General features: G+C 37.2%; 1 protein-coding gene across 1 annotated transcript in view; it reads right to left on the minus strand.

The window, feature by feature from the left end:
* NEB (nebulin) overlaps positions 1-23,225 on the minus strand; it is a 223,438-nt gene that overhangs the window by 121,993 nt on the left and 78,220 nt on the right. The window contains exons 57-67 of the mRNA XM_042994438.1: positions 22,599-22,703; positions 22,405-22,512; positions 21,102-21,413; positions 20,600-20,803; positions 20,029-20,133; positions 10,430-10,537; positions 8,930-9,241; positions 8,060-8,263; positions 7,236-7,340; positions 2,504-2,611; positions 1,072-1,383 (exon numbers count right to left, since the gene is read on the minus strand). Of these exons, the coding sequence (XP_042850372.1) occupies positions 1,072-1,383; positions 2,504-2,611; positions 7,236-7,340; positions 8,060-8,263; positions 8,930-9,241; positions 10,430-10,537; positions 20,029-20,133; positions 20,600-20,803; positions 21,102-21,413; positions 22,405-22,512; positions 22,599-22,703 (1,983 nt within the window). The remainder of the gene's footprint in view (positions 1-1,071; positions 1,384-2,503; positions 2,612-7,235; positions 7,341-8,059; positions 8,264-8,929; positions 9,242-10,429; positions 10,538-20,028; positions 20,134-20,599; positions 20,804-21,101; positions 21,414-22,404; positions 22,513-22,598; positions 22,704-23,225) is intronic.

Raw genomic sequence — 23,225 nt, forward strand, 5'->3', positions numbered from 1 at the left:
TCTAGCTCTGAAAAACGTGCTCTAACTGGGTGTTGTATGTAAGTGATGAACCACAGGAATCTACCCCAAAAACCAAGAGCACACTTCACACACTGTATGTTAGCCAATTTGACAATAAATTACATTAAATAAAAAAAGAAAAAGAAAAATGTGCTCTAATAGTTCCCAGTAAGACCCCACACTCAGACCAATGCTGCTGCAGTCACAAAAACTCTTTTGCCTTTTTTAAAGGAAAAGAGGTGAAATTTAACTACAGTAATGAGTTTCAGCATATAGTAATGTTAACCTTTGCAAATCACGCTCTCACATTTTTAAAATGGAGATATAGTTGACATGTAATATATTAGTTTCAAGTGTACCACATAATGATTTAGTATATGTATATACTGTAAAATGATCACAATAAGTCAAGTTAACATCTATCACTACACATAGCTGCACTTCTGGTGTGTAAAAAGAACTTTAAAAAAAATCTTTATTTCCGCCTTCAAAATCACAAAATATCAAGTGTGTAATGTGGTGTTGTAAAGATAATATATATTTCTCTATTCATTTTATTTTACTATCACTAGTACATGGTAACTGTTAACAAGAATTAGATGATTGGTTTTGAAAAAGACAGTAATATATTAGTATTTCCCTGTCAGTAGGTAGAAAATATGAAATGTTTGTTAAAATGATTTAGTATAATATACTTCTGTTCCCACATTTTCCACCTCCCTCCATGCCAACATGTATTTCTCTCTCTTTAAGCCAAAAATATGCAGCTATATACTTCTGAGGACTAAGTTTCACCTAACTCATGCAAAGGAAGCCTGAATTACTAGGAAGAAATGTACCTATATATATAATTGATAATATATATTTTATTTCCTCTTTTACATATGACTTTGGGGGGAGAAAAACTGTGAAATAAACTGTAGTGCTTCCAATAGGAAACTCTTTTTAAACATTTAATGGTATATTGTTTAAAATATACAAATAAATTCCAGTCTCCTGGCACTAGTCAGAATTTAAGGACATGTTTCAGATCCTCTTTTAACATGCAGAACCAGCATCAGGGATACTCACATCACTCTGGAGGTCATAAGCTTTCCGAGCCTGGATGATGTCATTCTGGTCCGGCAGGCAGGTCCATTCATGCAGAGGATGTTTATAGTCCACGTCACTGACTAAGGTCTGACATTTCTTGGCCAGAACGATACCAAGCATGTCCACTGGGCTGCTGTATCTGGTCTTGTATTTCTCAAATTCTTTCTTGTACTCTCGGTCACTCTGCACTTTGGCGATGTGGAGAGACCACATTATCTTGGGGTCATCGTGTACTGCTCGGGCACCAATGTGGTGACCCAACTGCTTACGGTAAGCTTCTTTGTATTTGTACTGAAAGAGAAACCAGTAAATAAGGAGGGAGCACCAAGGGCTATTTCCTGTCATTCTTTTTGTGATGAGGCTTTTCTATGAAATCCTTAAGACGCTAGGGTACATTCAACATGTGCTGAGATGCTACACATTGGAAAACGGTTACTTTCAATGAAGAGGATGTTGTGCTCATTTGCACATTTATACAGAATAATTCCACAATGATCGCTTTATATGATGCTAAAAATCTTTATGTTGATAAAAAGAGACTAAAAAGTTCACTTTTTAGTGAGTTCAATTGTAGTGATAAACAGTGTCTCAGAAGTTGGTCATATGGGTGGACTCAACTGAGATTTTCCTAATCTTTTTTCTAGGGCATTCTGAGAAATAATTTTCCTCTGCACAAATAGTCTGGGAGCAGTTTAAAAATGGGTGAATTTTGTTGTTTGATAGGTTTAGAGTTTCAGTTTTGCAAAATGAAAAAGTTCTGGAAGTCTGTTGCTCAATAGTGCAAATACACTTAACATTGCTGAACTATGTACTTGAAAATGGTTAAGACAGTAAATTTTATATGTTTTAAACCATGATTAAAAAGAAAAGCCTATAAAAATGGACAATTTGCTACTATTCAGATTAATATTTAAGTTGTCCAGGAATCTGATATCTTCACTTTTAAGGTAAAGGAATATTGATTTTGTGGATCCTTCAGCATGCAGACATATCTTTTTTGCTATCCTATGTCCTTCCTCAAGTCAGGAGGGAGAACTCCATTAAATCCCGCTCCTTTCCTGGCATCTTTGTCTTGAGTGTATCCTGAGGAGAGCTCATGAGGTTTTATGAGCTACTAGCTCAACATATGTCCATCTAGCCTTAATGAAGGTACCCAATCTTATTAAACAAAGACCAAAGGACAGGAATCAAAGGAACTACATTCCAGTCCAGACTTTGTCTCAAAGATGCTTGTGATCTTGGGCAGGTTACCTACTGTCTCAAACCCTAATTTATTTGCCTGTACAGTGAAGGCAGTTAAGGTGGAAGACTACAGATCCATGGATGATGACTACAGAGACATCCATCTGTGTTTCCCTGCACAGAGGGCTGGCCTGTTGGTAGCAAAGGGAAGGACTTGTTCAGCTCTTACATCACTGGCAATGTCTCGGGAGGCCTTGGCAGCCACAATGGGAATGGCATCACTTCTCAAGTCATAGCCTTCTTTCTTGGCTTCTTCCATGGCCTGGCGATAGAAGTTCTGAGGAAAGAAGTATCAACATTCATTCATTCATTCGTTCATATACATATATATATATATATACATACATATATATCTTATTTATTTTGAGAGAGAGAGAGTGCACAAGCAGGGGAAGGGCAGAGAGAGGGGAGAGAGAGAATCCCAAGCAGGCTCCATTCTGTCAGTGCTGAGCCTGACACAGGGCTTGATCTCACAAACAGTGAGATTACCGACCTGAGCTGAAATCAAGAGTCAGACACTTAACTGACTACCTACCCAGGCGTCCCAGAAATAGTAGCTTTTAGATATAATACTTTCACTCTAAAAATGTATTTTTGTCCAAAGAAGACTGCTTTGGATGCAGAATTAACTGCACTAATATGTTCAGCTTTAAATCTTAAACACATACACACACACACACACACACACACACACCCCTCTTTCTTTTACATTCTATTTATCCAAGCTATTTAAGCTGAGATTTTACATCTGGCAGGCTTTAACACTGCAAGTTCTCTTTACACAAATCCTTACAGATTTTAGACGTGAAGTCAATAGTTTTCAAATGTGTTGGATTGTTCAGCCCTTGCTCTTCTCATCAAACAACCAAGAAGTGTTGATTTAACTCCAAATTTGAATTAGGGACAATTTTACTAGCAAAGAATATGATTACGTAACAATACACAACACCACCTTAAATATGTATGTGTCTACAACCAAATAGTGCTGAACTAAGGATAATCTGTTCCTGAATGGCTTTGTTAATATTGATTTGCTCCATAATTATTAATTTTTTATTTAAAAATTTTAATTATAAATTGTTAATTTATTAGTTAAAAACACAAAACTAATTAAAATATATTTGATAATTTATTCTGTAAATTGGAAAAACACCCACTATTCAGTTTCTACGATAGGATAGATACACATAGAAGGTGGAATGCAGGTGCTGTGGGAACACAGTTTGAGAACCAGTACATTAAACAAATCACCTATACTAGAAGTCTTCATTCAGCACTTTTTGCTTGTGAGCCACCCACAAGAATTTGACCAAATCCTATATACTGTTAAGATAAATTTTAAAATAATTGCTAATATTGTTTTTTAATTAATCAATAATAAAGTATGCATTGTGATAATTTTTAAACATAAAAAGTAAAAATTTATTGGATCTCTTAATGTTACTTTTGTGATTTATAGGAAATCACAGTACCTTGATTGAAAACCTTGAAAAAGGTTTTGGTGGATATTAATGAATTAAATTGTTTGGCAGATATTTTGTTTTTTTTTTAAATACACTCAGGCATGTACCACATTAACTGCTGGAACAGGTATGCTTTTTTTTTTCCCTCTTTTTAGAAATAAAACCTTTAAAAAATCTTATCTGGTCAAATATTTTAATGTATGTTTTAATATTTATAAATGTATATTTTCCTTATTTTGAAAAACTTCAAACCTACAGAAAAGTTTTAAGAATAGTACAATGGGGGCGCCTGGGTGACTCAGTCGGTTAAGCGTCCGACTTCGGCTCAGGTCACAATCTCGTGGTCCGTGAGTTCGAGCCCCGCGTAGGGCTCTGGGCTGATGGCTCAGAGCCTGGAGCCTGCTTCCGATTCTGTGTCTCCCTCTCTCTTTGCCCCTCCCCCGTTCATGCTCTGTCTCTTTCTGTCTCAAAAATAAATGAAACGTTAAAAAAAAATTTTTTTTTAAAATAGTACAATGAACACCCAGCTACCCAATTATTAGCACTTTTGCCATATTTATTTTCTCTTTCTCTTTTATGTGTGTATGTTTGGCATGTATATTTGTTTTTTTAAATCTTATTTTCAGTTATAAGAACCAATTAAGAGTAAATTGTAGACATCATGGGTTTCACTTTTAAATATTTAAAGCATATATTGCCTAAGAAAAAAGTCACTTTTACACAACCACAATATATTTATTAAATTTGGGAAATTCGATATTGACACAATACTCTTATCTAATAGACAGTGAATATTCAAATTCCACCAACTGTCCCAGTAGTGTCCTTTATAGCAATATTGTTTGTCTACCTAGAATCCAACTCAGGAGCACGAGTGGCATTTGACTGTTCTCGCAGATTTTTAGGCCTTTAATCTGTGCTTTTTGTTTGAAAGTTAGAGAAGAGTGGCTAAGAAAGAGGAAGTGGACACCACTGAGGGCAGGGCCCCTCAGGCAGGTAATTTAGAAGAGTAGGGAAGGGAAGCCCTCCCTGTTAAAGTGATTTGTTTATAACACCGCAAGCCAGAGTACCCACTGGAAAGACTTTGTCTTTCCTCAAGGACACCTGAAGTTGGAAGGTAGCTCATCTTTATACCCCAAAACAGAGACATAGTTCTTAAAGTGGTCTATGATGGAATAATTTAATCTTTAATTTCAGTTTCCTCCCTTTCCTCTTTTAAGAGAGTTACTGCTTCAGAGCAAGTAGATGCAGAACCTGTAGATAGTTCTGGAAAAGGATTTAGAAATTGCTTATGGTTTTAAGGGGAAAACAACAATGACCTACAATTCTTTAGGGCTTTATCTTTCTTCCTACTCTATAATGTTCAGTATTTTGTCACTGTTGAGGCTGCATGAAGACAAAATTTTAAATGTAAGGAAAAATTTTAAACATGTGGCAGAAATAGTGAAAACTAATTGCTTCATCATTACCCCCCATTCTCATGTTAGATTGAATTAAAAATATTGGAATAATGTCTGAATTTTAAATATGATGCAGAGATAATTTAATTTTTAAATGACTTGAGTCTTAGAAGGAACTTATTACATGTTTTTAATGTAGATCATCAATACATGACAAATTACATTCTTCCCAAGATTTTACAAGGAAAAGCTGAAACAAAAATAAGAATAAATTGGATACATTTAAGCTAAAATCCCAAGGGCATTTGAACTTCTTAAAAAATTCTAAAATGTTTATTCCGTAACTGGAGAGTCAAATAGTTTGTCTATTATATTTTTCCTTTGAGGACTCTGTCCTTCTGCATAAGTGGAAAAAATGTGTTTAAATCATCTCATGTCTTTAGGCCAAACAAATTGATTTATTTCATTCTTTCAACATTTGAAAAAGATGCAGGGCTTCAAAGAAGAGAACGCTTTTGGTTACCATCAAGACTATGTTTTAAAGCTTGTTTGGTAAGTAATTTACCCAAGAGAACTAGAATAGGTAAATGAGAATTTGAGAGAAAAAAAAGATGTGGTTGCTTTGTTTTGTTTACATTTATTGAGTATGGAATGAAGGTACCAATTGGGTTGAGAAAAAATTCAAGTGAGCCATTATGAAATCTAATCTTCAGAAGATAGTCCTTAGGCAATTAATATGATCATGCCATTTTAAAGAAAATGAATCCAGCTGAAAATTGCAGAAATAAAAGCCTAATTTCCTCTCAGCAGCTAAAAAACAAAAACAAAAACAAAAAAAACACCTACCTCATCTGACCTCATTTTAACAAAAGACAGAGGCTTAAAAGTGTCATTACAGTTTGGGGTAGAAACTAACTTCATCTGTCTGGGGTGAGACAGACCTCTTGGGAAAAGCTCAACGAACAGAGAAGCTCTGTGGCCAAGAGAAAAATTGTTCGTTCAAAAAATGACTGAAGCCAAGACCAAGCAAATACTTATGATCAGGCTTGTCCTCAGGTCTGTTTTATAATGTTAGAGGGAGGGAAATCGTACCCTCTTCATTTCACTTGTCACTTGTCACGGTTAAATGAAGCATGACTCTTCTTTAGGGCTGATTATAAATAAAAGTAGTCAATACAGATAAAAGAATGAAGATGGTCAAGTCTTGAAAATGGATGCTTAATTTTCTAGTGTTCTCAAACTGAAGAAAAGTCTCCCCCCCCACTTTTTTTAAACGAAGACACACAAACTTGTGAGAAAACAATCTCTTCTTGAATAAACCAGTAATTGTTGATTTTGGCAAGTACAACTGGGCAAGAAGCTGTCCCTGCAGCAGTATTTCTGGACTGCAAAGATATATGATGACACGTTTAGTGAGGCTGGAGATAACACATAAAAAAATATATTTTATTGTCTTCAGGCAATTTTGAAATGGATGGACTTGAGGATTCTCATTTCAGTTCTTGTAAATAAAGCTCAAGTTATTTTGAGTATATTAAATAAATCTAATTTGCATGGTAACAGGAAGAAGTTAAAGTTTATTAAGCAACTATTTGTGCCAGGCCCTACGTTGGGCATATTATATATACTACCTTATTCAGCCACCACAAAAATTCTTCAAGATAGGTATTTTTATCCCATTTTCACAGGTGAGGTAACTGAAGAAAAACTCACAGAATACTGAAGTGCTAATCTGATACATAGCAATCATTATTTTTTAATTAAAATTATAATGAATTTCAATCATTAATAGTTGACTTTGATAGTTTTCTTTCTCCTCCTGAGACACAGATATTTTTGTATTTATCTATTTCTGTATCATTTTATGTATCTTCTTTTTGAAAAATGGCACATATATTCAGGGTAAGGTGATGGGCATAAAAAATCAAAACTAAGCCAACTGGTGCACATGAGAATTAAATCCATAATTCTAACGTTTTTACTACATCAGCAAAAAATCAATGTGGTCAGACCAAGAAAACAAAACAAATGGTCTTACCTCACTGTAATTTATTTTATTTTGTCTTGCCAACATAATTTCAGGTGTATCAGGCATGATGTGAATTTGGGTCTTGTCTTTGTCCCAGGCTTCTGTGTATAAGCGCTGTGAATGATAAACAGGTTAATGAATGAGAAAAACAATGTTGTAAATAAGAGTTTCTAATTTAGAGTTCATGACAAAGTTGGAAGCCAGGCTCCTCCCTGTCTATGCTGTGTACTTTATACCAACACTCCAAATCTCTTTGCTATTACAAGATATTTATTGCCACTAAATGGAAACACAGACTAAGATATGAAAAGAAAACCTGTGTGTGTGTTTTGTTACACTATCACCTCCAATTCAATTATAAGCAAGTATTTTCCAAGCATATATACCATATGCACTGTGGTTACATTAAATCCTTCCCATGGTTTTGTTTGTTATTTGTCTGTTAATGGCAAATGTAACTGGATATGCCATCTCCAGATTTCTTTTTGATGAATGTTATGGAGATTCACATTGACTTGCTAGTTTTGAACTCACTTAGATAAATACCCAATGGGAAAGAAACCTTGATATCAAACCATGTATTACTCTCATTGACTTCAAACAAACTGAACACCAAACACCTGTCCTATTCTTAGCTCTGGCTCTTTCACAAGAGATGTCAAAGCAGAAATTCCCACATACATTTTTGGAATCCTAACGTAACTGAATAGAAAATGCAAGCAAACCACTAAAGACAATATGGCAATTGTAAAACAATTAAAAGACTAAATTAACCATAGATATTCTCAAGGGCATATGGTTCTACTTTAGTTTCCCCCAAACTGGGGACTCACCTTGTTCATATTGATGGCATTGTTCTTGGCCAGCACCTGTTCCAGGGAATCAGGCACACTGGTAAATTTCAGCGTGTCTGGAGGCTGGCGGTAGATGTTGTCACTCAGTATCTCCGCAGCTCTCTTGCACTTGACCACATCCACAGACCCAATGGGGACCCAGCCAATACCTCTCAGCCACTGGAGATCTGATTTGTAAATGTTCTGGTGAGATCAAACACAAAAGCAAGTCTTAGGTAAGCTGTTATGACACTTGATTTTAAAAATGAAAGAAAAAGACTGTAAAATTTGGGGTGCCTGGCTGGCTCAGTCAGAGAAGCACATGACTCTTGATTTCGGGGTCATGAGTTTGAGCCCCATGTTGGGTATAAAGATTACTTAAAAATTAAAAAAAAATTCTTAAAATAAAAAAGACTGAAAAACTTTAATAGCTAAACATCATGTCTATGTCTTTTTCAAACATGAAGCCCAGGGGCACCTGGATGGTTTAGTTGGTTAAGCAACTGACTCTTGATTTCGGTTCAGGTCATGATCTCACTGTTTGTAAGTTTGAGCCTGGCATCAGGCTCTGCACTGACAATACAGAGCCTGCTTGGGATTTTCTCCTCTCTCTCTGCCCCTCCCCTGCTCTCTCTCTCAAAATAAATAAATAAACATTAAACATATAAAATATGAAGCCAAATTAGATACACTTTCATGGGATCGTGTTCTCTCTAAAAGAAAAGCAAAGCCCAGTGAATGAGAGGTGGAGAGAAAAAATGTTATTACTTCTGAGGGCTCTAACTAATCCTAGACCATTATCTATGTATCACTGTGTATTACCATCGTAAGCATGGTCACTGGTGGTATACAACGGGTCTTAGTACTCACATCACTCTGGAGGTCATAGGCCCGCCGAGCATGGATGACGTTGTTCTGGTCAGGCAGGCATGTCCACTCGTGCAGGTAGTTCTTATAGTCCACATCACTGACTAAGGTCTGGCACTTCTTGGCCAGGACCACCCCCAACATGTCCACTGGGCTGCTGAACTTGGTCTTCCACTTCTCAAAGTCCTTCTTGTATTCCCTGTCACTCTGGATCTTGGCCACATGCATGGACCACATCATCTTGGGGTCATCTTTGATGTCTCGGGCTCCGATGTGGTGGCCTAGTTGCTTGCGATAACCATCTTTATATTTGTACTGAAAAGTAGTCATTTAAAAGGCAAACATGTTAGAAAGGGCTAAAATCTTGGTGATTTAAAACATCATTATTTTAAATTTGGAACCATCTGAATACCAACTTGTTTCCTTATCCTAAACTCTGAGTTGACTTCACAACAATACTCTAATGGGAAGACAGGGCCAACTACATACTTCTAAGGTTTTGCAGACATTAAGTCCTTGGGAAAAAAAAAAAAAGGCAGCAACACTTCCAGAAAATCAACTGGAAGCATAAACTACCTTTTCTTTATCTTGGGCCAGTGAAATCACTAACCCAGAAATTTTACATTTGATTTTGAGAAGGCTACTTCCCAGGCCACAGGTATCATATTACCTCCTCTGCCCACCCCTCCCACCTCCCAAATCTAGCTCTGTTGACTTTCACTGCACCACCTGAGTCCCTAAAATGGGCTGGCTTGCCTTTTCTATTCAGCATACCCTGCTCTGTTGGAGATCAAATTTGGCTGGGGTTTCTTGGGATTCTTCAAGTGAGAAAACAGATTATATAACTACAAGAAAGCATTTTAGTGGTGGTGATGGTGGTAAGTGCTGAATGGATATTTTCTCTTCATTTTAGGAAATAACATCACACAAATCCTAATGTATATGTATAATTCTTCATCGAAGGACTCACTTCTTTCAGAGAGAGCAAGAAATGAGGATCACCATTTTACTGTTTTTGGTTGTCTTTGTTTTTCTGTTTTCGTTTAAAAAGAGCTCAAAAGGAATCACTTAAGACAATTTTCCAAAGAAACAGTTGGCAAAGATCCAGAGCAAGATTAAGGAAAGGTACATTTTCCTAGACCTGGCTGAACCAGGTCTTTTTCTGATATTGAGCCAACACACGTAACCAAATTATTATTTTTTTCTCTTCTGGTCTTTTCTTATTTCTATAAGAAATATCTATAATTGTAGATATGAATAACTATAGATTCAAATTCAATTTTATAATAAAGTTTAGGATACCACCTCCACCTATGGGACCTGAATATTAAAGTTTTTGGAGTTAAAAATATAAAAGAGCTTTTTCCAGTGAAAAACATTTTTTCATTTAAAGCACAATATGTGTGCTTTAACTGGCACATAGATTCATCTCCCTGCTGTACTAATGATCATTTGCTCCCAATCCTATCCAGCCATGTACATACATGGAGTGTGGCTACTCACATCACTGACGATGTCCCTGGAGGCCTTGGCCGCCACGATCGGGATGGCATCACTTCGCAGGTCGTAGCCTTTCTTCTTTGCTTCTTCATTGGCGAGTTTATACAGAGTCTATAGAAAGTCAGAGTGAAAGTAAAAGGTTTGACAGCAACAATTTAGAGATTATTAAGTGACATTCCAAGTAATTTTAAAAAGGAGAGGGTCTATAAACAACTAAATTTCCAGCAATTTTGAAAGTAAATAAATTATATCTTACTGAAAAAACCCCATACACATAGCTTTAGAAATCAATGAGATCAATGGATATTTACATCGATTGATATTTTAATCTATCATATATGTTAAAAATTAATATATAGAATGTAGTTTGTTATATTATGCATATCAACATATATTAATGTAATCTAGTAATCTAGATCAATTTACAGACCAATCTATATCTATTTCTAAGTGAAAAAATAATTGCAGAACAATGTTTAATATTGTTAGTTTACATATAAAATATATATACTTACATACTTTTATTCATTTCTTTATTGCTTAAAACATTTTCCACAATCATGTAATACTTTATAATGTTTAAAAAAGAAAGGTGGAAAAAACTGAAGTACAATTTAAAACAGCTAACTGGACTATAATCACGACTTTAAGATTCTAAATTTTGTCTATATCATATTAGTAAAACATGTGCCTAAAGTAAATTGCATTTTACTTTAAAAAACCCCAGTGCTGTTAATAGAGAACACTTCTTTCCCACACCTGAAGCTTTCTTTCTATAGAAGAAGCTCAATTATTTTTCTCTGACCTTTCTCCTTTCTCTGATCCTTTACTCTCTGCCTGTGAATCACGGACTTACCGATTTATTTAACTAGCAGGGATGGGATGACTAGACACTTCCCACTCAGCTCTGACCCGCTCCCTCTGGGACTAAGCCCAGCCCCTTCTGTCTCTCTGGTCTCTAAGCCCTAAGACCTTACCCCTGAGGGGAGTGTAGCTAATTGCCCTTCTCTAGTGTGGCCTCTGACCAAATGGGAACCTAATTCTGAGGTTCAGTTAGGCTCATTTAGTTCTCATCCAAATGTATCCTTGAACTTAACTTTAGTTGTAAGAAATGTGAGATTTCAACTTCTATTCATACTCCTTTGTTTTACCTCTCAGTTGTACTGAGGATCCAGGTAGGGAAAAGTTACATATTATCAGAGGTCCCCTTGGGCAGATTGCCAGATTTAGCAAATAAAAAGATAGCAAGCTCAGTTGGACTTGTATTTTAGGTAAATGACAAATAGTGCTTCAGTGGAAATATTGGGTCACTAGTTTATCTGGCTATCCTACCCCCTTGGAGATGCAGAAAATACTATTCAGTCCCCTTGGCCCACACCAGCAATGGCTATAAACTAAAAATGCAACTTCAGTTTGCCCACGGAATCCTATAGCAGATAATATTCAACCTAGAAATAAAAGGCTAGATGGGCTGAGTGTTCACGTCACAGAGCCACAGGCACCATGATTGCTGTGGCACAGCAGCAACCTCCATAGAAGCAAGTACAGGAAAACAAACAGTGACAACAATAAAACGTGTGGGGCTGCACCACAGGAGTTTGCCCTAACCTGGCTGTAGTTGAGCTGGTTCTGCCGTGCCAACGTGATCTCCGGGGTATCAGGCATTATATGAACTTGACTCTTGTCTTTGTCCCAGGCCTCTGTGTATAAACGCTGCCAAAGAAGATGTTGATAGAATACTATTTGAAATGGGAATTATAAAAAGTTAAGCATGATTGTTATTAATCTAATTAGGAAAAACAAACCGAACTTGGATACAAGGTATTTAAATTGGAGGTTTGAGTTGTAACACTAGTGATCAAAGTTAAAATTGGGAATAACAGAAATTAGAGGATTTTGAGTATATAATTTAGGAGATAAATATGACCCTACACACACTTCAATGGATAATTTTAACTGCACTAGTCGTTAGAGTATGATAGCATCTTTTGGCATCTTAGAGAAGCTTGAGGTAGCTGGGGCTCACCTTGTTCATATTGATGGCATTGTTCTTGGCCAGCACCTGTTCCAGGGAATCAGGCACACTGGTAAATTTCAGCGTGTCTGGAGGCTGGCGGTAGATGTTGTCACTCAGGATCTCCGCAGCTCTCTTGCACTTGACCACATCCACAGACCCAATGGGGACCCAGCCAATGCCTCTCAGCCACTGGAGATCTGATTTGTAAATGTTCTGTAAAGACGAAAATGGAACAAACTCTTCAGCAAGACTTAAAAGATTTATGGTAAAAATGCCAATGCATCAGTAATAACATACAATACTGGTAGTTGTCTTTTCGTGGAAAATAAGCTCATTGTGTTAGACTAAAGGAGGCGCTATGTTCAAAAATGACCCAGAAACATCTCCTAGCCATAACAAAAAGTGATCATATATTTCTGGTGGTAAGGACAGGACTGATCCAAATTACCGTCAGTTCAGTGAATGTTATTATAATGCCCATGTGTACAGGAAAACAATGCCAACCCAGAGTGGGAGAAACCACAGATACGTCCAACAATAAAGGTGAGGCCTAGTCAAATGAAATTCTCTGCAGCTACTAAAAGTCTTATTTTAAAGAATATTGATGACTTGTACAAAGGTACTTAATATAACATTACACGAAGGAAAACATAAAACAACGTATGTGGATAAATTACATGAGCAGGAGTGGGCTTTTTCAGTGGTTGGATTATGTTGGATTTCATTGCCTTCTATGTATTTTTTCTTATGTTTCAAAATATCTGTAGAGCTCTTTAGAAATAAACAACAAAAAAAGAATATATAATAATGATGTAGAGCCCCTGATACATTGAGGCAGAAATTCATGGCTTTAACACTGTCTGAGGCTCAGGGCAATTGGTGCTCATTTCATTGGTCCAAGGCCCCAGATTCTTTCCACCAAGTTCTCAGGACAAGAAGGTGGACTTCTTGGGGTGCCTGGGTGGCTCAGTTGATTAAACATCCAACTTTGACTCAGGTCATGATCTCACGGTTCGTGCGTTTGAGCCCTGCATCGGGCTCTCTGCTGTCAGCATGGAGCACACTTTGGATCCTCTGTCCCCCTCTCTCTCTTCCCCTGCCCACTCATTTTCTTTCTCTCTCTAAAAAATAAACATTAAAAATTTTTAAAAAAAGAAGATGGACTTCTTTCCAGAGTTGTCTTTCCATACCTTTCTCTTTTGATTTGTTGTTTTTAAACAAAAATCTGTGTTCTTTTTAAGTTTATTTTTCGGGGGGGGGAGGGGCAGAGAGAGAGGGAGACAGAGAATCCCAAGCATTCTCTGAGCTCTCAGCACAGAGCCCAATGTGGGGCTTGAACTCCTGAATCGTGAGATCATGACCTGAGCTTTAATCAAGAGCTAGTATCTTAACTGACTGAGCCACCCAAGCATCCCTCTCTCAATTTATTTTACATCATTTCTCTGCTAAGGATTTTTGTTAACCCATTAAGTATTAACTACTTCACAACAAAGGAATTGGACCTTTGCCCAGCTCATTTGAAGGATTTTACCCATAACAGCAACTAAGAAAATACAGATTGATATTTTGCAGTCTACACAAAAAGCCTATTGGAATTGGCCTAATGGATTACTATGTGGATTGCTCCCTAAATAACAACAGCAAGAATGAAAGCAATAACATTGTATACCTCTGGAGTGCTTTTTAACTTTCCAATGACTGTTAACTTTCAAATAACCATTAAGGCCCCATCACAGTGTGGGGGAAATTGATTTTGAAAAGGCACTCAACAAATAGACAGATGTAAGCAGTCTGTCAATGCTGTCAACTCCATGGGTGGCATTAACCATTTTAACTCATGTGCAGGCAAAGCTTTTCTTTTCAGACACAATTGCAAAACACAGGGTTCTGTATGTCAAAAACTACAGAACAAATGTGGGCATTTTCACAGGTGGGCTGTACAGTTTTTAGTAATGGCCAATTAATTTTAAAAATTAATTAAAATAATTAAACAGATATAAAATAAATTAAAAATTAACTTTATTTTCCAAAATCCTCTAATGCTTAAAGAATCCCTTCAAACATTTGTAAACTATGTGCTGTAGGAAACGTGCTTTTCACACCCAGATTTGATATTAAAAGCAGCAGCACTAGCTACCATGTGACCCCTCTACAGAGAGCTGTGCTAAGAGAAGAAAATGTCAGTGAACTGATCCAATAGCTTACAAATACAGCAACTTCTTTTGTTTCATAATAATAACAATTAGCACCGTAACAGGCATTAGAATTCTACTAATTATAACCTTATCTGGTTTGCAAAGAAGCTAAAAAAATTGAGTATTTTTTTTTTAATAAAAATGTGTTGTTTCTACCCCTTTAAAAGAATAAAAGAAAATGTCTCCACCTGGTGGACTCTGAACATTGCTTAATTCCAGTTTTGTTTTTAAAAGACCAAATCCAGTTTGTAAACTTCCCTTCCTTATAAAGCCTATTAAATGTACACATAATAAAGCAATAAAACTATACACTGATTCAAATCTCATTCACTGATCAATAAATCCTAGCTTAAGTATGCCAATGGGTTGCATATAAAGGATAACTTTTATATAGCTGAACACAGCTCTTTTATAGATGCTGTACTCACGTCACTCTGGAGGTCATAGGCCCGCCGAGCATGGATGACATCGTTCTGGTCAGGCAGGCATGTCCACTCATGTAGGTAGTTCTTATAGTCCACATCACTGACTAAGGTCTGGCACTTCTTGGCCAGGACCACCCCCAACATGTCCACTGGGCTGCTGAACTTGGTCTTCCACTTCTCAAAGTCCTTCTTGTATTCCCTGTCACTCTGGATCTTGGCCACATGCATGGACCACATCATCTTGGGGTCATCTTTGATGTCTCGGGCTCCGATGTGGTGGCCTAGTTGCTTGCGATAACCATCTTTGTATTTGTACTGAGACAAAAACACAAAAACACACAAATCAGGTTTTTATCATAAGCCCTTGAAGGTCAAAAGTCTGTGCAAAATCACCTTGCTTACGTCAAAGTTATAAGTTGACTTTTTCTAATAAGCACTAACTCAAGCTGCTATCCTGACCTTTACGCTTGAAGCTTATAGAGCTAAGAAAATAGATGGAATCTGTATAATTGCAGTGCATATTCAAAATCACCTATGGCTTGGTAATAAGGAATAATTCTTGAGGCAGGTAGTGCTCACAGGGGGAAAGGCCATTTGAATAAGGGAACTTGGAGAAATGAATTTTAGGCACTAAAAGTATGTCAGGAAAGAGTCGCACTTGGTAACATGGTGTGCATAATAAGTCATAGAATGGGTACCTGGTTCCTAGAAGGATGAAGTACTCTATGTCAAGGACCTAGTTTAGTATTAGTATACTAGTTACTTACTATACTATCATAAAGTAATAGTATACCATTAGTGTACTGATATAATACTAGTATTATTATACTAGTAAAGCTGATGTAGCAGTCCAACTGGTTAGAGCATGCTCCAGAAAATGCATGGGTTCTACCCCCACATAGGCCAAGAATGTTTTTACTATTCCAAGTCCAATGATGTTGTCCTGGGATCTGGGCCAGTTATTCAAAACACATGCCTCTAGTCTCAAAGATAACTAAATAAGAAAGTATAGATGGGTCAGCAGGAGGCGATATGGTACAACAGGAAGTAATGAGGTTGTCTGGAGTTTCAACTCCACCACCTACAAGGAGTTTGATTTTAGACAAGTGGCTTAAGCAACCCACAAAACAGGGATAATGACAATACTTACATCCTAGGATAGTTATGAAGTGTAAGTAAGATAATGCACGTCAAGCTCTTCGCATAGAATTCTCAACACTTCCTAGTTATTCCTGTTATTATGGTTGACATAAATCCATTTGTGGGGGCAGTCCAACACACATAAACTAAAGGGAATCACTAACACAACATCATGGGCAGCGAATTATCATATTCCAAAATAGTGGGCCTTGATATTTAGAGCAGTGGTCTGTTCCTCAAGAATCTTCTGAGACACCATGAAAGGTTGATGGTTTTATTCAACCTGTGCTAGACAGCCAGGAGCTGTTATTAAGGGTGCAAGCTTGGGCTAGTAATCACCTCTGGTATAGATCAACTGCCTTCTTTTTCAATCTTAGAAGGGTGAATTATAAAGTCAAGTGTCATATGAATTTTGTGAATATTATATATTAAAATGTTATACAAAGACACGACCTGATTCTCACTGGGAGTACTTAAGTTTATGAGTTATACTTTCCATAAGCACGGCATTAATTTTTAGATCTCCAAGCTTGCAGCTGTACTCTAATAATTTCCATTAATGGATCTTTCTCTGATTTTGGTGGGTCAGTTTTCATTGAACATACTGTATCCTAAAAATTATAAACTGCTTTTTGAACATCGAATTTTTCACTTCCTTCAAAACTAGGTTTTTGAAAAAGCCCATATAAATACATTAGGACATATTTCCAAAGGGTGAGGAAAGTTCTTTTTGAAGATTTAGTTCAGTATAAGTGTCACTTCAGACTGATTATATACTTGGGGCAACACTGAAACTCACATCACTGGCGATGTCCCTGGAGGCCTTGGCCGCCACAATTGGGATGGCATCACTTCGCAGGTCATAGCCTTTCTTCTTTGCTTCTTCATGGGCGAGTTTGTACAGACTCTAAATTTGGGCAAAAAAATATATAATTATACATCAGTTAGATGTTGACTTTCATATCCAAAAACTGACAGGGGCCTAAACTAATTCACCAAGTTCTACACAGCTAGGTGCCTATAATAATCTTATTCTGAGAGGTCTAAGCCTTTGCACTGTTTGCTAAAGACTTAAAAATGATACGTATATAGAACACTGCAGCTTTGTTTTGTATTTTAAAACTTATCTTGAGTTACTGAAACATAAATATTACCCACTGTTTCAAAATTTTTTGTTACAACCATGAATCAGGTTTTTTTTTAAGTTTACTTATTTTGAGAGAGACAGAGACAGCATGAGTCAGTGAGGGGCAGAGAGAGAGGGAGAAGAGAATCTCATGCAGGCTCTGCAGTCAGCATGGAGCCCGATGTGGGGCTTGAAGTTATGAAACCATGAAATCACGACCTGAGCTGAAGCCAAGAGTCTGACGCTTAACCGACTGAGCCACCCAGGTACCCCCTCATGAATCAGGTTTGAAGAGATCTAAAAAATTAAGCTGAAACTCATGGGCTTAAGGTGGCAAAATGTGGATAAGAGGCAAAGACTTGATCATGGAAATTAATTCACTCTACACCTATTCTGCCCCAACTGTGTGCTGTGAATGTGCTGGGTGCTTGGGAATCAAAGATGAGTGTGAGGTCTCTCCCATCATCAGGGTTGCAGGGGGAAGTTATGGAAAGACTGATAACCCACAGAGGAGGCTACCAATAGAGGTGATTTAACCATATTATTAGCAAAGAGCTCCAGGAAGGAGTAATTAATCCTAAATTAAGAATCAGGAAAGTTCCTGCAGTGGGATTGATCTTTGCATTGGACCTTGAGTGATGAGTATGATTTCAGTAGACTGGAATGGGAGTCAGGGGCAGAGGGAGTTGCAGGAATCAAAGCACAAGGAAGTGATGGTGCAGGGGTGTCAAAGGAAGGGGGGGGGGGAGCAGTGCCAGGGACAAGTACAAGAGAGGACTGAAAAGAATCTGGAGTTGGACTGAAGGCTTGGTGCTAAAATAAGTTTGTGCTTAATTCCACAGGAAATAGGAAACCATCAATAAACTTTGAGGGAGAGTGACATAATCAAATCTGTATTTTGTCTTCCTATCCTCAATGAGATAAAAATTACAAAAGAATTGAACTAAGCTGAGAGAGAAAAGCCCGAGAAAGCAGATCAGGCAGGTTAGGCATTCAGTTCAGGGCGTTCTCCCTGGGTCTCTTCTAACCAACAGCACACTACAGCATCTCTGAACTTTTGCAGCAAAGACAGAGTCCAGAATTCCAGAAATGCTGAGTGGCTAGTTACAGAGGCTCTTTGTCTCCTGAGATTCTAACACATGCAATACATGCTTTCCTGTAACAATACAGGACTTATATCATAGGTTTTGCTAAAAAATTCACTCCTTTTTGCTTTGCAAGTAGGACTGGATGTTTTTCGTTTCTGGTGACAATTGAGAGTTAGTTACGTAAGTGCTAAAATGATAGTTTGCACTCCCCAAAATAAAATGAATTAAGAGGGTGGCTCATCTAGCTAAATCCTCTAACTTATGTCATGCAGAAGAGTAATACATTGTTGACTTATGTTTTCAAAAAACAATATTTTCTTTGCTGGTAGCACAAAGCTGAGAGAAATAACTCATACATCAGCTGACAGAAAAATCAGATTCACAACAATCTCCACGGGCTTAAACCAATAGGCTTAATCTAAGAAGAAGAAATTGCACAGAGATAAATGTTGATCTTTGAACTGATTTTCAACTGAATTTAAGTTGCCAAATGTGTAAATTCAGGCTAGAGGAACCCTAGCTTAAGCCCATGCAAAATGTCTTAGGGTTTCAGTCGATCCCAAGTTCCATGTGCCCTGGCAGTGATATTGCTGCCAATGTGCCCTGAGGCACAGGGTGCAGAAATGGAGGCCAAACGTCCGTAAGAGGCAATATGATATCAACTATATTCTATACTTGCAGGATTTTGTTTGGTTTGGAGGGTCACATTCTAGCAGGAGTGTCATGTGAGGAATGCCCAGGAGCTGTGGATGTTTGGATTAGAAAGAGAACTTGGGGTGAGGTGGCAGGGGAGGCACCAGAGTAGCTATCCTCATCTCCGTGGAGTTGGCAGAGGTTGGTTTTGCACAGCCTCAGAAGACTACAGAAGTCAGCAGAGAGAAATCTTTGACTCAGTACATTACAAGCATCTTCTAATGGAATTTTTCAGAATGAATGGGCTGATTCAGGAGATAAATTCCTTGTCACTAACAACACTTAAGCAAAGGCAGGATGACAACCTGTTGGGTGGGGACTCTTGTAGTAGAAGAGGGGATGACCTCTTGGGTTAAACATCTGTGGTTCTGACATGAAGGTACATGGCTCCATGCTCACAGAGGGTGGAAAGGAAATGGACTCGCTGATATATACCCTGGCAGATCCCCTGTTTCTGTTTCTTTCTCTCAGTGTTATTTGATAATACTGTAATTTTAGTTCCTGACTTAATTTTATACATTAAAAATCTTAAATTTTGACTTTAAACCACAATTTGGAAAAAGGAAATCATATATGGAAGATAGATATAGCACAGTGATACGGCATTAGGAGGAGATAAATGTACAATCTATTGCTAATTTCCCAATTTAAACAAATTAATAAAAGAAAAAGTTTTGATTATTCTTATGGTTACTGCTTAAATCATTAGTTCTTATAATTGTCACTTTGTAAGGGATCATTTGCATTACTTGAAGTTTGATGTTTAGGATGAGGATTCAAAAATGCAGGAGTTGCTATTCACACCAACCAAGAAAAAAGATTTTTATACAATTGTTATTTAGTATTACATCACCTTGGACAGATTAACTGAAATCAGAAATCGCATGCAAACTTCATAGAATTAGTATCTGCTCCTACCTCACTGTAGTTGATTTTGTTCATCCTTGCCAACGTAATTTCTGGTGTGTCTGGCATGATGTGGATCTGGGTCTTGTCTTTGTCCCAGGCTTCCGTGTATAGACGCTATCAAAGAAAATATGTAATGTCATCAGGAAAAAAAATTCAGTGTGTAGTTAATAAGAATTTCAGGGGCACAAGAACTTTATAAACAAAAATAACAAAAGGTTGCACGTTTTATACACATTATGTATGGTAGATACATCTTCAAGTAATCAGTTCATAGAACAGATGTTTGAGTGCCTTATGATAATCTGAAATGTATGTTAACAAAAGGAAATTGAGAATATCTTTTATGCAAAGATGATCTTCCATAAAAATGTCTTTTTCTCAAAACCATAAAGAATTAATGAAGTAAATACTAAATATAAATGACACATATATCAGATAAATAGATACAGATGGATAGATAGATAGATAGATAGATAGTCTTTTGTTGATAAATGCTTTCTTTCTTTTCTTGATTATATTTCTTTTTCTTTGATTTTGCTGTCAGGAGTCCTGCCTTGGTTCTCTGAATTTGAAACCTCACCTTGTTCATGGTAATGGCATTATTCTTGGCTAACACTTGTTCCAAAGAATCAGTCACACTGGTAAATTTGAATCTGTCTGGAGGCTGGCGATAGACTTTATCACTCAAAATTTCAGATGCCCTTTTGCATTTTTCCACATCCAAAGAGCCAATAGGAACCCAGCCGATGCCTCTCAGCCATTGGAGATCCGACTTGTACATATTCTGTTGACACAAAATAGTCAGTAAAATTTTATCTTTGCATTGGGAAAACATTTTCATCTAAACGATATGAAATAAAGAATACTCTTGAAAATTCAGTTTAATGGACAGGCAGCATATCAGACAATACTCCTTTTTGGTCTGGAAGGTTAAATAATTAATACTCACAAGGAAAGAAGAAATGCTATTCCTGCCTTGCAGGAGCTGGTAAGCTTGGTTCCACCTATTGCTACCTTCTCCAAGGGGTGTTAATTCACTGATTTCCTACCTTTGCACATCATTATGATTCTCAGATACTAACATCACTCTGGAGGTCATAGGCCCGCCGAGCGTGGATGACATCATTCTGGTCAGGCAGGCATGTCCACTCGTGCAGGTAGTTCTTATAGTCTATGTCACTGACTAAGGTCTGGCACTTCTTGGCCAGGACCACCCCCAACATGTCCACTGGGCTGCTGAACTTGGTCTTCCACTTCTCAAAGTCCTTCTTGTACTCCCTGTCACTCTGGATCTTGGCCACATGCATGGACCACATCATCTTGGGGTCATCATGTATTGCTCGGGCACCAATGTGATGGCCAAGCTGTTGACGATAGCCTTCTTTGTACTTGAACTAGAAGAAGAAATACAGACAACTATTTTAGCTTTTAGTAAAAAGCAATTACTAGGCCCCAATTTTCCTGTTCATTAAAAATATAATGATTTCCTCTTGAACATATACATACATGCACTTTGTAAACCGTTTAGAAAATAAAGAATACATATATGTACACAAAAAAAGAAAACAAAGACATTATTCTACCATTCAGTGAAAACCATTATAAAACTGCTTTTTGTAGTGTGTGTGTGTGGGTGTATGACAGAGAGTAAAACTGAATAGCAGTCATATTGTATATACCTGCTTTTTTCATTTATTGCATAAGGATTCCTCTGTGTCATTAAATATTCTCTACAAACATGAATTTTAATGGCAGCAGGTATTACATTATGTTGGTATATGTTAATACTTTTAACCTTTCTCTGATTATTGAACACTTATTTTTCAATTATGATGGTTACCTTCCCATATTTTGGAAATAAAGAAAATATTTTTGACTTTATAGACTAATGAAATAGAAGGATAAACATTTCTAGAAACGTGAGCCAAGCCATCACTTAAAATAAATATTGGCAACCAGTCACTGGACACAGAAGTAAACATATGGTACGTGTGGATGGACTATGAATAATGTGTCCCATTCCCTCAGCCCTTGTAGGTTCACTGGTTCATAAGGCATGCGTTTTTTTTCTGAAGGAATCCTACAATGAGTTCAATTGTATATAAGAATATATCAGGTGGAAAAGCCCAAAGGATGTCTAACTATAGTCAAGTATCTAATGCTTTAATTCAGCAGGAAATGGACAATATTTCGAAATGCATCTATGGACTCAATCATACCTTTGTGTTGAGAATTTCATTACCATTATTAAAAACTATTTACTTAGAAAAAAGACTGTTAGCAAGAACTTTAACCTCATAGCTTACTTGCCCTACTATATAACCAGGAGAGAGAAAGCAATCTTTGAGCCAAAGCCAAGGCAAAGAACTTTTCAGGTGCACTTACTTCACTTGCAATGTCTCTGGAGGCCTTGGCTGCCCTGATGGGAATGGCATCCAGTCGCATATCATAGCCTCTCCTCTTGGCTTCTTCTAGGCCAAGTTTATATAGTTTCTGAGAAAGACATAGATCATCATAGGTTTGATTCATAAAGTGCAGTATAAGCAAAATACATCACGTACCATGAATATATTACTTACCTCACTGTAATTTATTTTGTTTTGTTTAGCTAGTAAAACTTCAGGGGTATCTGGCATAATGTGGACAGTGGTTTTATCTTTATCCCAAGCTTCTGTATAGAGGCGCTAAAACAAACAAAAAAGATGTGACTAGTACAGGCTAGTAATGAATAGATACATTAAAAAAATCTCGTTCTTAATGAGAGTAAGGACAGTCTACTCTGTGAGTTGGTATTTTAGAAAAAAAATTTTTTAATGTTTAATTATTGAGAGAGAGAGAGAGAGAGTGAGTGGGGAAGGGGCAGAGAGAGAAGGAAAGGGAGAATTCCAAGCAGGCTCTGCACTGTCATCAGAGAGCTTGACACAGGGCTCGAACCAACACATGGTGAGATCATGATATTGACCTGAACTGAAATTAAGAATCAGATGTTTAACCAACTAGCCACCTGGGCACCCCTGTATTTGTGACACCTTTAGGCCTAGATGTCTCATATCAGTAAGAAGCATACAGCACTTAAATACCACTTTACTATGGAAGCAAAAGAATTAAATATGGTTTTCCTTTTATAGAAACAGATTACCATGTTTACACACACACACACACACACACACACACACACACACACACACACAGACACACACACACTA

Source organism: Panthera tigris, chromosome C1, assembly GCF_018350195.1.
Source record: "Panthera tigris isolate Pti1 chromosome C1, P.tigris_Pti1_mat1.1, whole genome shotgun sequence".
Taxonomy (NCBI): Eukaryota; Metazoa; Chordata; class Mammalia; order Carnivora; family Felidae; genus Panthera; species Panthera tigris.